The 15,692-nt window shown below is 48.6% G+C and overlaps 1 protein-coding gene across 2 annotated transcripts in view; it reads right to left on the bottom strand.

Moving 5' to 3' along the window:
- SNED1 (sushi, nidogen and EGF like domains 1) overlaps positions 1-15,281 on the bottom strand; it is a 61,865-nt gene extending 46,584 nt beyond the window's left edge. For both annotated transcript variants that reach the window (XM_084778338.1, XM_084778339.1), the window contains exon 1: positions 14,929-15,281. In XM_084778338.1, the coding sequence (XP_084634464.1) occupies positions 14,929-15,141 (213 nt within the window). In that variant the 5' untranslated portion in view covers positions 15,142-15,281. The remainder of the gene's footprint in view (positions 1-14,928) is intronic.
- Between the last annotated feature and the right edge of the window lie 411 nt (positions 15,282-15,692).

Genomic DNA, 15,692 nt, shown 5'->3' with positions numbered 1-15,692 from the left:
ATATACATAAATATCCCTAAATGTCCAAACACAACCTGCTCAGTCTGTGTAGTGTTACATCTATGTGTTACTCCGGGCTGACCGTTTTGCAGTGAATAACCAACTGGTGTGCTCTTCTGCGGGGAAGGCTGTTTCTCCTGCTCTCAGCATTCCTTGCTTGACTATAGTTCTTCCTGTAGGGTTGAGGCCTCCTCGGCTTTCCTCGTCATGGTAACTTTTAATGTCTGTTAGAGTGTGTCCTTTTAGCTCATGTTTTTAAGAGGGCCTTGTCTTTTCTTGTGTGTGTGTGCACATGAGTATACAGCTGCAGAGGCCAGAGAAGAACACTCGATTTTTCCCTTATCCTGCCCTCCGCCTTACTTTTTAGAAACATTTATTTAGTTATTTGTGAGTACGATGGGGGAGGCTGCATATGTATGGCCTGTGTGTAGAGGGCAGTGGACAACTTTTGGGAGTTGGTTCTCTCTTTCTATGATATGGTTCTCAGGGATTGAACTCGGGTCATCAGGCTCATCAGAGAGTCCCTTTACCACCAAGCACGTCCACCCACATGGCCACATAGTACGCACTACCCCATATATGCTCACACATGCCCATGAGTAGATACCCATGAACACACACACACACACACACACACACACACACACACACACACACACACGAATACTTCTTAGCTGTAAAAGAAATAAATCATTTGCAACAATATGGCTGAGCCTGCATGACACCATGGTCAGTGAAATACGCCAGGTACAGAAAGACAAATACCACACGACCTCACATGTGGCATCTAAAAAACACTAAGCTCACAGAACAGAGAGTAGATGTATGGCTCTAAGGCTTGGAGAGTCGGGTGGGCTGTGGCAAAAGGCAGCTGGAATGGCGTTTCAGTCCTTAGGTATTAGCTGTATAATTGCTCTAGTCCAATGGTGTTAGTTATATTGGAAATACTATATCATTTGCTTGATATTAGCTCACCTCCCATCTGGGGCAAGCACTCGTGAAAGAACGCACATTATTTTTACCATAGCAGTCCTTCCCAATGTACACATATCGTAATTTTTGGACCGTAAGATGCACCTTACCTTAAGACACACCCAGTTTTTAGATCAGTAAAACAAGAAAAAAATATTCTGAAGACATTGGTAAGTGACCTCTTAGTTGATGCCCAAGGGACAGCAATTGGACCATAAGGTGCATCCTAATTCCCCGCCCCCCACTTTTGGAGGGGAAAGTGGGCATCTTATGGTCTGAAAACTACGGTAATCACTGTGTTGCATAAAGCTTGAATATATATATATATATATATGTAATTTTGTCAATTTTACTTCAATAAAGCTGGAAATTTAAAAACAAAACTAAGAACAGCCAGTGCCTACCACTGTAAAGCACATAAACATCCCCTAGTCTGTCCTGATGAACATCCAGCAATGACAAGGAGCAGACAGGGCCCTTGTGAGCAGGACTAACCAACCACTCCGGAAACAGGGAAGGAAGGAAAAATGGTGCCTCTTTGTAGATGGCAACTATGAAGAGACCTCAGGGATATGCTGCTAGAGCCAGAAGGGCTGGGCAGGGGCTGGGCAGGGGCTGGGCAGGAGGGGCTGCCCAGAGAGGGCCATGCAGGCTAGAGTGGGAGCCCTGGGCCGCCTCCTCTGGGAGGAAAGAGCAGCAGGATCTGCATTATACTGGCTTGTTCCTGGTACACGTGTCGGGAATCTGTTCTGTGTCGCAGAGAAAAGATGTAAGGCTTGGAAGTCACAGGTGGCAAAGGTGACTCTGGCTGAGAGGGGGGCAGTGTCTTTGGGACCAGGCTTGGACTGCATACAGATGGAGATTGGGCCCCCTACAGGGTGGAGTTCTGCTGCATTGCCCCTCCCTACAGCCACCCACTCACTGGGCCACTCTCGGCCCCGAGTTTTCCTTTCTGCCTTAGAGTGTGAGGTGCGCTATGTGTACGGAAGAGGCCTCTGGCCTGCTCCACCCCAGACTGCTGCTGCTCTTCTTCTCAGGCTTGGGTAGGAGTGTGCTCGGAACTGGGGTGGGGTGGGGGGAGGCACAGGAAGGAGGCAGAACAAGCCAGCCCTGTTCCCATGCCAGGACAGGGCAGTGCCAGGACCACAGCAAAGCAGGTACCGGGGCCCAGATGTTGGGCTGGCATGCTCCTTTTCCCTTTCCTTGGTAGAGCTTCATGGGCTTCCTTTCTCTAGATGGCATCCGTGGGTCTCTGTGGAGGTGGGCAATGGCAAGTCCGGGGCCAGAGGTCTAGGGAGTAATCAACTGCCCTCTCCTTCAGGCTCCGACAGATGCTGCATCTCCCAGATGTCAAGTTTATTACAGGTTTTCAGGACTTGCAGTACCACTCTGCGGCACATGCAGTGCAGCATGGAAAACAAGGAGAAGGCACGCGTCCCTGACTGACGCTCCTGGGAACCGTGGATACCAGGCATTCCGAGATGAATAACTGCTTAATCCTGTCCTGGCTTCTGAGCTGACATCCAGTCAGCTGCTCAGCCACTGGCTCCTCAGAAATCCAATCATGAGCCCAGATGTTGTCCCAAGAGGGGCCGGGCTGATCCTCATTTACAGGCCTGCAGGAGTCCTGGGTCCCCAGGAAGCCTGCCACCGTGGGCAAGGAGGGGAGGCACAGTTCTCCAGGGGTGTGCAGGCTGAAGATGCCACATGCCTGACCTTGGCTCCATAGCCGGGGCCTTCCCTGAAAGCTGGGCACGCGGGGCCTTCCTGTGGCCACTCACTCTCAGGTCTCCTCAGGGACCTGCGGTTCTTGGGCCAGTTCAGGAACACTGTCTTCTCTTCAGCCCGAGCACCTGTTGTTGAGATAAACAAGGCTGCCACCTGGCTGTCACAGTCCAGGACGGGTGATAGGGGTTCCTAGGAGGACCTTCCCGGATGACTGCTGGTAAAAGCGGACAGGATTATAGATGGTCCCTGCTTTGCAGAGATGCCCTCCCCTCCTTGACTGTGGCTAGCCTTTGTCAGGACCAGGTTGTGGAGGGGCAGGCTAAGACTGCTGGGAAGATTCCTGGTCAGCTGCCCAGCCACCTTGGGAGGCCAGGAGGTCTCAGGAAGCAGCAGGGACTGTGAACACAGTGGGAGGTGGAGGAGGCTAGAACATCCTGGATGGAGCAGGGCTGCCAACATGCCTGCCTGCCCACACTCTCCTGTGCACCGCCCCCCATAACCCTACCATTTCCCCCTTCCTGCCCCTGCAGGAAGGCAGCCCTGGCTGGAGGAAGCAGAGAGGCAGGGCTGTTGGCATTTCCGACTTGTTTGAAGTCAGGAACGTGGAAATGGCCTGAAGACCGAGTGCAATGTGACCCGAGCCTGGGCCAACTATACTGGAGCCAGAGGCCAGAGACTGCTCTGGGGAGGGGCTCTGGCCTACAGGAGACACCACTCCAGTTATACAAACATCATATTACAGACGGCGTCAGCTGGGTCAGCTTGGATCTCTCTCCTGTCTTGGACTTCTCTATCCCAACCTAAATAACAAAGCTCTCCTGACCCCAAGCCTTTTACACTCTGACGATTGTAGGCATGTCTTTCATTTCCTGGCAGCTTTCTGGGCACTTGGGATTCCTGCTACAGGCTCAGTCTTGCCTTAAAAGCACAAGGGCATGAGTTCTGTCCTCAGAGCTCACATTTTAAAAGCCAAGTGTGGCCAGGCATGGTGTCGCATGCCTTTAATCCCAGCACTCGGAGGCAGAGGCAGGTGGATTGCTCTGAGTCAAGACCAAGACAAGACAGCCTGGTCTACAAAAGTGAGTCCAAGATAGCCAAGAATGTTACACAGAGAAACCCTCTCTCGAAAAACCTAAACAACAACAACAACAAAAAGCCAGGTGTGGTGGCATGCTTCTAATCCCAGCACTGGGGAGGCAGAGGCCAGATTCCTGGGGTGTGCTGGCCAGGCAGCCTAACTTGCTTGACCAGCAGTGTCAAGGGCTTTCATTACTACTGCAGTAATATGTTGCACTAAGTCACCATAATGCTCCTGGGTGACAGGAATTGTCAGGTCTATTGTCACCTCTATTATCTTAGGCCCCAGGGGCTCTATTTCAGATATGACTGTAAATGCCTATGTATATATGTCACACATATATATCCACACTGAAATCCACTATCACAAGACATGGAGGTGGCATAAGTTTCAAATGATCATTCATTCCAGGGGCTAGAAAGATGGCTCAGTGGTTAAGGGCACTGCCTGTGCTTCCAGAGGTCCTGAGTTCAATTCCCAGCAACATCTACAATGTTATCTGATGCCCCCTTCTGCAGATAAAGCACTCATGTACAATAAACAAAATAAATAAATCTTAAAATAAAATAAAATGATCGGTCCAATTCAAGCCCAACACAAAGCCACATTTTATTTTGTGCTTCCTCCTCTCTGAGTCTGCAGTTGTCACCTCTAACAGTGATGCTCACTGTCCTAGTTTGCTGGAATTGTTGACCTGTCACAGGCCAGCGTCATCTGGGAGGATGACTTCACTTTACGTAGGTCAGGAAGGTCTGTGGCCACATGAGTGGGGGACTGTCTTTATTGCTAATTGATGCAGGAAGGCCCAGCCTATGGTGGGCTATACCAGACTGAGGCAGGTGGTCCTGGGTTGTATAAAAATAAGCATGAGCCTGCAAGCATTCTTGCCAGACAAAGAATGGCTGAGCCAGCAAGCAGCATTTCGCCATGGTTCTTGCCCGCATGTGCCTTAATGATGGATTGTGACTTGGAAATGTAAACTAAATAAATCCATTTTCAAAGTTGCTTTTTTTGGTCAGTATTTCATCACAGTAACAAAAAGAAACTAGGATACCCACATTATTCTCTGTATGTCTACTCACTCATTCATCAGCTTCCTCGATCTCGTTCATTCATTAGTTTCAGAGTTATAGACACATACAACTGAAAAGCAAAACTACATTCAGAATTCAGTATTTGTTTACCATTCTTTTTAGTTTATTTTGCAAGCATATGGTCAATGTACTCTATAAAAATCATTTTTCTAAAATTAGTAGTAAAGCAACTACTATAAATACAAGGCATCAGGGGAAAGAAGAGAAAAATGAAAGATGCAGAAATAATTCAAATGAAACTTCTATTAGTGAAGCAGGGTGTGGTGGCGCACGCTTTTAATCCCAGCACTTGGGAGGCAGAGGCAGGCGGATCGCTGTGAGTTCAAGGCCAGCCTGGTCTACAAAGTAAGTCCAAGACAGCTAGGGCTATTACACAGAGAAACTGTGTCTTTAAAAAACAAAACAAACAAACAAGAAACAAAAACCAAAAAACAACAACAAAACCCCCCAAAACCAAAAACCAAAACCAAACCCCTTCTATTAGTAAAACAGCCGAGGGCTAGCTGTCTCAGTCAGCAGAGAGCTTGATGCACAAACATGAAGATGAGTATGGGCCTAGAACCCAGAACAGGGCTGAGTGTGGTGGCTTACCCTCCAGTCCCAGGGCTTGGAGAAGAGATGGGTTGATCCCTAGGGCTCCCTGGCCTGGCCAGCTGAGCTGCTGAGCTCCAGGCTAATGAGAGACCTTGTGTCAAAAACAAAAGAGAAGGAGGACTGAGGAAGATAACCAAGGTTCACTGTGGTCTACACACACACACACACACACAAACACATACACACACACACACACACAGAGAGAGAGAGAGAGAGACAGACAGAGACAGAGATAGACAGACAGAGACACAGAGAGAGACAGACAGACAGACACAAAGAGAGGGACACACAGAGACAGAGAGGAATGCATGCTCGTTTACATATGTGAATGTGTACACACACATAAATGTTTAAAAAAGTAAAAAAAAAAAAAACATTGAGTCAAGCATACTGACACATACCTGTGATGCTAGCACTGGGGCAGCTGGGGCAGTTGGGGCAGGAGGATTATAAGTTCAAGGCTAGCCTAAGATATATAGCAAGACCCTGTTTTGAAAAAGCAAAGGCTGAGAACATTCCTAAGCGATAGAACCCTTACCTAGCATGCTCAAACTCTGTGTTTAAACCTCAGAATTGAAAACAAAGACCACGCTGAATGGTATTACAGGAGGCTGGGATGCTGCAGAGCAGGCTATCAGGGAATTTGAAAACGCAGCAATTAGAAATGCCCCAAATCAATAGATCTACCTCAAGAACTTGCTCTACCACCCTTGGGCATATACCCAAAGGATGCTTCATCCTACCACTTGCTCAGCCATGTTCTCTGCTGCTCTGTTCATAATAGCCAGAAACTAGAAACAACATGATGTCCCTCGATACATGAATAGATGAAAAAAATTGTGACACATTTATAAAATGGAGTGTTACTCAGATGTTAAAAAAAAAAGACATTATGAAATTTGTAGGCAAATGGATGAAACTAGAAGGGAAAAAAATCATCCTGACTGAGATATCTACACCCAGAAAGACATATGTGGTATGTATTCACTTATATGTGCATATTAGTTAGGTCAATGATTACCAAGCCACAATCTACACAGAGAGTAAGAGACTAGAGGGAACAGATAGACCTCGTTAGAAAAGGGAACTAAAGGGGCTGAAGAGATGGCTCAGAGGTTAAGAGCACTGGCTGTTCTTCCAGAAGTCCTGAGTTCAATTCCCAAAAACCACATGATGGCTCATAACCATCTACAATGAGATCTGGTGCCCTCTTCTGGTGTGCAGGCACACATGCAGGCAGAACAATGTATACATAATAAATAAATAAATTTTTTAAAAAGGGGAAATAGAATAGATAATTATGGATAGATATTGGGGGGACTGGAACAGGAAGATTAGGTAGGGAAGGAGAGAAGTGATGGGATTGAGAAAGAGAATATGGGGGAGAGACAGCTAAAATTAAGGGACATTTGAGGAGTGTTATAGAAACATAATATAGTAGATGCTTCCTAAAACATATATATCTATGAAGGTGATCTAAATGAAATTGCCAAATAATGGGGAACACAGAGTCCCAACAGGCCATCTCTTGTTACCAAATGATGCCTCCAATACTGGGATTCAGTTACATCTAATTGAGTTGTTGGCCAAAGGGTCCCATGGGAATCCCCAAACAACCCAGGGTTGTTGCCAAGACTAGGTTGCTTTCCATAAACTGACAGCAAGGCCCCATTGCCAATGACAACACCAACATAACTCAATGAACATGGAGCAGTTGAGCTGGTGCCTACATAGAGCCTTCACTCCTACATTCCAGTGTCTTTGGTACAGGAGGGTATTTTTCATGCTACCGAAAGAGAAACATAGACACCAAGCCAGCCACAAATGCTTTGATTTATAGTGGTGTGCTGCCTGCAAGATACACTAGGGCTAGCAGGGCAGTGGTAGCGCACACCTTTAATCCCAGCATTCGGGAGGCGGAGGCAGGCAGATCTCTGTAAGTTCGAGGCCAGCCAAGGTTACACAGAGAAACCCTATTTTGAAAAACTGAAAAAAAAAAAAAAAAAGGTACATTAGGGTAGCACAAACTCTGTAGGAGTAACCAACAAATTAATCTGGCTTGACTTAAGGCTCACTTCACAAGATGGAAACCAAATCTGACACTGACTCGATAGCCCAGGGACTTAGGATAAAAGCCAAATCCTATTGTTTTAAAAAATTATAATGATAAAAAGACTCTGGTGCTCAGCCATCAGAGAAGCTTCCTGCTGCAGCAAATGGGAACAAATGCAGAGACCCAGAGCCAGACATTACACAGAGAGTGAGAGACCTTGGAACCCTCAGCCCTAAGTGGGATGTCCCCACCAAATGCCTCCCCTCAGAGTTTAGCAGGAACATGGGACAGTAGGCAGAAAGAGTGTTAAGAGCCTTAGGGGATGAAGGCCACCAGAAGAAAAAACAAACAAACAAACAAGTCCCTCTAAATCAACAGGATCAAAGTTCATGTGAACTTCAGAGGCTGAAGCAGCAAGCACAGGGCCTGCAGGGGTCTGCACCAGGTCCTCTGGGAATATATTACGCCTTCCAGTTTAGTGTTTTTATGGGACTCCTGAGTGTGTGAGCAAGTGGATTGCTGATTCTTGTGCCTTCTGTTGGGGATCTTTCCTTCCTTTGGTTTGCCATGTCCAACTTTGATGTGATGCTTTTTGTTTTATCTTATATTTTATTTTGTTGTATTTAACCATTATCTCTTAGAAGCCCCTTTTCTAATGAGAGACAAAGGGAGTGGATCTAGATGGGAGGGGAGGTGGGAAAAGAATGGGGAGGAAGCCGGGCGTGGTGGCGCACGCCTATAATCCCAGCACTCGGGAGGCAGAGGCAGGCGGATCGCTGTGAGTTCGAGGCCAGCCTGGTCTACATTACAGAGAAAGGGACTGACAACAGCAGCAGAAGGGCATTTTGGTGAACTCTGGGGCAGCTGCAAACAGTGTGATGTGCACACAGTGAGTCTTCAGATGATGGCAACAAAATACAGAGGAATGACTGAGACGTTTCTCATATTTCATGGAAACTATATAACCACGGGCTGGAAGTCTTTATGATCCTTGGGTTGAAGAAATACTTTAAAATGCCGCAATAACACCCGTGAGAATCAAACCACTGGAAATCAGGGGTAAAGGGAAGTCTTGGAAGGGGTCAGAAGGAAGAAGACATGTTAGATGCAGTGGAGCCCTGAGAATGAATGGCAGAAGACTTCCTGCTAGGAATTGTGCGAAGCCACTGGAACACCTTTAAACACAGACTGTTCAAGCTAGAACTCTACATCCACACTGCAGAAATAGTTTTCAAAGTGAAGATAAACCAATACATTTTCTCAGACAATACTGTATGCACAGAAAGTGAATACTACAAGGAATGTTACAGGAAGTCTTGCTGGAATAGCATGAAATGGGAAGCCACTTCTACACAAGGAATGAAGTCTGAAAATGGCAAACCCAGGTAAGCAGAAAAGACCATCTAGTTTTAAAATCTCTTTAAGTGACAATTGACCATTTACAGCAAAATTGTAATGGTGCATTATTTGGGCTTATTGCACATGTGAAACTATGGCAACAGCATGAAGCAACATGGTGAAATAGCTGGATGCTATTGTAAGATACTGGCACTGGATTTGAAGGAGTACAGTTCTAATTGAAAACATAGTATTGGCTAAGGTGGTCCCATATGCTCCCCCAAACAAGGCTACTGGTTACTCTCTATAACTTGATGGTAAGGCCCTATTGCTAAACACAAACCTTACTTACATTATTGAACAGGGAGAAATCGAGCTGGTGCTTAATTAAAAGCTTCATCCCCTACTGACTAGTACTGGAAGCTACTTTAAGTGCTCCTGGAGGAGAAAATTAATCAATTTCACATGTAAATAGTAAATCAGAAGGATAAACCAGCCATACTGGTAACCATATTAAACGTAAACAGTATAAGTTCTTCAATTAAAAAGAAGAGACTGCCAGGTTGGATAGAAAAAGTCCAACCTCACATCCTTTTGCTCTTACCAGCAAGAGAATAAAGACCACAATCATCATAGTATTGTGAGAGTTTTGGAAATTAGAACAAGAAACCATGCCTGCCCTAGCTAGTCTGCAGCTGTCTGTGCTGTCCATCCCTACCCAACAGCCCCTCCTGTGGTCCTGGGCCATTAGGGGTTCACATTGCAATCATAAGACAAGTGCCAGAGCCACATTCAGAGAAGCAAAGAGGCAGGACTTGGCAGCGAGGGGCCTGTTCAGGAAAGGCCTCTTGGAGGATCCAGGCAAGTGTGGGAAGGGGAGGAAACACAGAATCCTACTGACACTCTCCACTGTGAGGTGTGTGTCTACAAATAGAGAGGGCAGCCAGCAAGGAAGCCCAGGAGCTGAGCATCCAGTGAATAGTACAGGGGATAGAGTCCTGGAGCATGGTGACTACAGGTTCTGAGGAATGGTCTATGGAAGAAACAGGACTTCAGATTAGGTCTCTCTGAGGGCACAGTAAGAAGACAGAGCTGGACACGCCAATCTGCACGTTACTAGTCTGAATCCCCAGTCTTTGCCTGCATCCTCCACGGCAGCCTGGTTCTACTTTCCTGAGTACATCTCTGTACAGGATGTCTGGCTGCCATCTCTGGCCATCTCAAAAATCCCCTGACACACACAGTGACCTGCTGAGACCCAGGCCCAAGTACAAGTAGAGCCTGGCTTCAGACAGAGGAAGAAACCACGGTCCACTCTGCCTGAGCTAAACCGAGGCTCATGAGAAGAATAAGAAGGCAAAAGTGCCAAGCTGCATGCCGAGTGAAAACACAAAAGCTGCTGCTCTGGGCCCAGTGTCCAAAGGCCAGAGTTAGGACTGTTCTCAAAGAGCAAGGAGGCCAGCTGGGGCTCCTTGGATGGAGTGGAATCAAGCCTTGCCTCGGGCGTGTGGGAACTGATGTTTTGGACAGCAAGACTTCAAGTCAAACTGACTATTAATGTCCTTCTTGCCTCTGGGCTCTACTTGCTGACCCCTAAAATCCTTGCTGTTTTCCTACCCCAGGCTCTACATTCTGATGCCCCTCCCTCACCTAGTTTCCTCAAAGACCAGTATAGTAAATAAACAGTTTCTCAGATGCAATGGTCAGTGGAGGTCGGAGTGCATGAGGTTCAGCACGACAAGGAGGAGCCACTTGGAAATGGGTGGGATGGCCTTCCGGAGGGCCACCACCCTGGTCACCCCTTCCCCCAACGCAGGTTTATTGCAGTTCTTTTCAAGTTTATTTAAAGCTTAATGCCTTTTCTTTTGCACAGGGCAACTTGTCTGTCTCTAAAACAGGAAGTGTTCTCTCAGGAAACAGGTAGCGGCCTGGCCTATGCATCAGGAGCCACAGAGCCTAGAGAAGGGCATTCAGAACTGTACAATCTTGTTTTGATTCCAATAGGCTGATTGTATGCTCATTGGTAATGGTGATGTTCTGATTCCTCTTTGAAAGAGGTCAAAATGAAACAGACCTGGACGAAAGAGCGACTGCTAGCTTAAGTCAGTCTATCCTTACATGAATTCAAACTGCAGAACAAGCAGTTAACTTGTGTGGAATTAGGCAGAGAACTAGCTTTAACTGTTCTGTGCATCCTGCACACCTAATACCTTCATAGTTTTAGGATTGTATAATGCCTGTGAGAAATTCTATGTTTTCAGAACAAAAGAACAGGACACTGATGCTGGATCAGACCTGACAGGATTCATTCCTCCAACGTGCTGAGACACTGACATCCTGCATCCTTCATGTTCCAGCCCCAAGTACTTCAGTTGCTGCTCCTCATCAGAAAAGGACAGCTTCAAAGAAGGCTCCTGATCCCAATTGGTCCAGCATTTCAGACTGTCCCACACAGGACTTATATTATGCCTGGAATTTCTCAGAGAGAGTTTTGGGTGACTGTTCAGGCAGCAAATTGCTTGTCTTTTTTTTTTTTTTTTTTTTTTTTTCCATTTTGGAGGCTGCTAACCTGCACTTCCTGTTTACTCAGGTAATTAAGTTTTGTTCCTTCTCGGGTCTCTGAGGGGGTCAAAGACCAGATAGTTGGTTTTGAAATTGAGCTTAGTTGTTTAGGAGTTAAGAAGATACTTTTGGGTCTGGATAGATGTTTTTAGGTTAATAGATATGAACTTTGATCGATGTTGATTTGGGTTCAGAACTTTAAGCTTACCAAGATAGAATAGATAATATTTCTTCAAGGTTGACAAATACTTTTTGATTAGACATTATGTATGTAAGTCTTACCTATTGGTTTTTATAATTTTTCATAATTGTTCTTACTGTATATTTTTAAAAATGGCCTTTTTATTTAGACAGAAAAGGGGAATTGTTGGAGGTTGGTCTGATGTATTTTGATGCTAATTACTGCTTGCAGGCTCTGTGTCCGCCCTGTACCTTGCCTAAGAGCCTAACCTGTTTGACCAATAAAAAGCCATCCCACCTGGGCAGGGCAAATGGGATAGGCATGACTAAGGTTCCAGGGCTTGGAGAGAAGGAGAGAAAGAGGGAGAGAGAGAGGGAGGGAGAGAGAGAGAGAGAGAGAGAGAGAGACAGAGAGAGAGACAGAGACAGAGACAGAGACAGAGAGACAGAGAGACAGAGAGAAAGAAAGAGAGAGAATATATCTTGGGAGAGGAGACCAGAGGAGAGGAGAGTAAGAAAAGAAGGCTGTGCTGTGGGTTAGGTAGAGGAGAAACACATGGCCAGCGTGGATGGAGGATTTGGCCCAGATGAAGAACATTAGCAAGTATATGGGATTATGGATGGGAGGTAGCTTGATAGAAATTATTAGAAGCAGATGGCATGGTTTTGGGGCAGGGATTCCATACCTGGCTATTTTAAAATATAACAGGCGTCTGTGTCTTGATTGATTGCTAGCAGGTTAGAAAATACTGCCGTAATAATAATTATAGTCCTGATAATGAACATTATTAGGCCACACTGGTAAAATAACTGCAACACAGGCTGGATACCCAACAGGAAGACCCATGCTTACACCTCAGCCACTGTACCATCTTAACAGACTCCGGGCCCTTATATGAGCCCATCACCCTGAAGGACATAGCTTGTGGGGCACTCCCTTCCCTAACAATAAACAACAGAATGGGACTGGTAATATGCTACCCAAGGCCACAGTGGGGGATCCCAGGGCCAACTAAGACAAGATCCCGACCCAGCGGGCCACACTCCAGCTTTGGGCTTTACTAAGAACCTGGCAGTAGAATTTCCAGCCAGCAGGTGGTGGGCGATACCCACACCCACCAGGAGCTAATCTGTGTCCAAAACCTAGGCAACAGCATATGCTCTCAACAAACCTCAGGGCCAGTTACTATGACACAGAAAGAGGCAGAATGTAAGGTCCTCTCTTCCTAGACAGGGGCCACCCTCAAGAGAGGGCCAGCATGCTGGGAACTTGCCTGTGCTTCCCTAAGGAAGGGTCAAGGAGGTACCAGTCTCAGGCAGGGCACTTGGGCCTTTCACTGGGATGTGGGGGTGACACAGAAAAGTGGGGAATTCATTCTCTCACTTATTACTTCAACAAGCCTACTCTTAGACAAACTGTTGGGGTGGGGCGGGGCAAGGAGAACCGTGGACACCACACCTCACTATGTGGAACTGGATAAAGGCCAGAGCAGAAGTGTCCAGGGTCCGATCATCTTGGGTGGGCCTGGGGACTCTCGGCAGACACCCTGCTCTGAAGTCAATGCCTCCTTTCCTTCATATAGCTCTGACAGTCACCTGCCCACAAGCGCCAAGTGCTGCTCCAGGCCAGATGCCTCAGGCATGGCTTCCTGAAGAATTCCAGTTCCTTTCCCATTGAGCAGAAGGAAAGGCGAGGTGCACTGTGCGCACCATGTCTACATCAGCCAGTGTTTTCTAAAGATTATGTACGGTTCAGGGAGGGGCGCTAGTAGGGTGTATATTTTCCTAGGAGCCAGAGGGTGGTTTCTCATGTTAAGAAGGTCAACCATTTTAATAATATTTTCACCTGAGACTTGGAATGGGAAATTCAAGCCTAGACAGACTGCTTAGAGAACATTTTGACAGAGCTCTCTTAGGATGAGTCTTCACATTGCTGAGATGTACAGGCCTCTTCCTGCTGTGCAGACGCAGAGCACAGCTCTGTCTACTGCTTATTTCCAGAAGTCTTCCCTCTGCCAAGCCCCGGGACACAGGGATTTTTTTTTTTCAGTGAATGCTCCCCTCCTGTCTCTCTCCATGCTTTCCATGGTCATGCCACCAGACACTGCCACCAAGGTGTGGAAGCCGTTCTGAGTGGGCACAGGGAAGTCAGCCACCAGGCTGTGGAGTGCCACAGTGGTGAGCTGTGTGATTGACGACAGTCGCTGTGGGGGTGCAGGGGTTTGGAGATGGTGTTGGGGGTGGACAGGCCCCGTGGACAGTGGTGGTCAGGGGGATGACGATGCAGACCTCGTGGCTTGGTCATGGAGGCAGTGCTCAAGATGGGAGGGATGAAAGAGACAGTGCTTATGGCAAAGGTGAGCGAGCCGGTGATGCTATAAATAGTGGGGTTGCTGGTGCTCATGATAAAAATCATTAGTAGAGCTAATGGTGATTGGCGTTGGATGTGGCAAAGGCTGTGGTTAAGAGGATGGTGTTTTAACTGTACAGCAAATTGGCTCAGGTGTTTCTAAGCAGATTTGGGTGATTCAGGAGGTGGCTGGGTTGTGCAAAGTGGTCAATTCATCACAGCTGTGCACAAGTGATTGGCTCAGCGTCAGACCCAGGGAACGTGAAGACTGGCGCTCAGATCTTGTCATCCACTGAGACCTCTCCTGCACTGGAGTCTGGGGATGGTTGAGAGGAATTACCTTTGGGAGCCCTGTTTAGAGGGTCTGAGTCTGAGTGGCCAACCTCCGGCTTAAAATCGAGAGGAGTAAACCCCTCCACACTGCCCCTAGCTGCCAGCCCTGCCCAGCGCAGGTCTTCTGCAAGGAAGCAAGACATGGCCAGAATTTCTTCTGGCCCCGGGCCTCGGGTGTAAACTGCGGGTGAGGCTGAAGTGTCTTACAGAGGGCTGAGACCATCTCAAGCCAGATGCCCTACTGGGAAAACTGTGGCCGGAGGCCACGTGCCCACTGCCACATAGCTCTCTGTGAGGGGACAGGAGCAAGGGTCCCCACTCGTTACTGAAGGTGGGGGGGAATAGCTCTGCGGATGCCTGGCAAACTCTGCCAACGTCCCAAACAGGTCCAGCCATGAGTTCCAGGGGCGCGGTACGCTCCGCGGGCCTGGCTGTCGCCTAGGTGCCCTGGCGGCTGCTCGCCCCGCCCTGCCCACGCCTCTCCCGCCAGCCGCTGTCCGGCCTTGGCCGCAGGAGGGAGGAAGCGCTGTCCTCATTCCACCTCTGGCTGCCGCGGTGCCAAGTTGCTGGCGGCGGCGGCGGCGGGAGTTGGGGCAGAGGGCAGAGGCGCCCTCCCCAGAGCCCCCTCGAGCTCTGGGTTACTCACGTAGAGTCCGGAGTGCTCGGCGCCGAAGAACGGGAAGGGCACCGAGAGGGGCTGCAGACCTGAGCCACCGTCGTCCTGCTTCGGGGTGACGGCGTCGCCGCGCTTCGTGCCGAACGGGTAGAAGTCGGCGAGGGCCACCGCAGCATGCACCCCGTGCGCCCCGAGCCCCAGGGCTGCGGCCAGCAGCAGCGCCCAGGCGGCGCCGCCGCGCATCGCCGGGATCTGAGTGCGGGCCACAGGGCTCAGGCAGGTGGCTGTATTCACCCCACGGCCAACTAGCCACACCGTCCCTCTCGCTAGCTAGCGTCGCACTCCGGGGCTCCGCTTAGGAAGGCGCGAGGCAGGATCGCGGACCGTCAGCCCACCTCCGGGACCCGGGGTTTAAATAACCAACCCAGGCGGCCACCCGGGAGGGGCGGGGAGAGGCGGGGTCATGCAAATAGTGGCATTTTTAACTTGCTGGTCCTCCCAGTGGGAGGGAGTCAGAGCGCGGCTCCCAAGCCCCTCTCCCTCTAGGCGCTTAAAGCCCTACTGGTACTGGGTTGGCTCCACCTCCAGCCCCAGTCCCTTTCGCTCCTGCAGCTTCTTTGCCTCTGGGCATTTGTGAGGCGAGTACTTGCGGTCTCCAGGCAAGTCACCAGCATAGGGCCTGCCCACAGGAGATGCCTGGGTTAATCCAGCAGTTCCGAGGCTGACTTGTTGCCCTAAGACCTGATTTTTGGACAGGCTTCCTGTGTGTTCTATGGGGTCCCTGTCAGGGCAGA

The sequence above is a fragment of the Acomys minous genome (assembly GCF_964271855.1).
Source record: "Acomys minous genome assembly, chromosome: 4".
Taxonomy (NCBI): Eukaryota; Metazoa; Chordata; class Mammalia; order Rodentia; family Muridae; genus Acomys; species Acomys minous.
The sequence above is the reverse complement of the archived record's forward strand: the minus strand, read 5'-3'. Positions and strand labels throughout refer to the sequence as shown.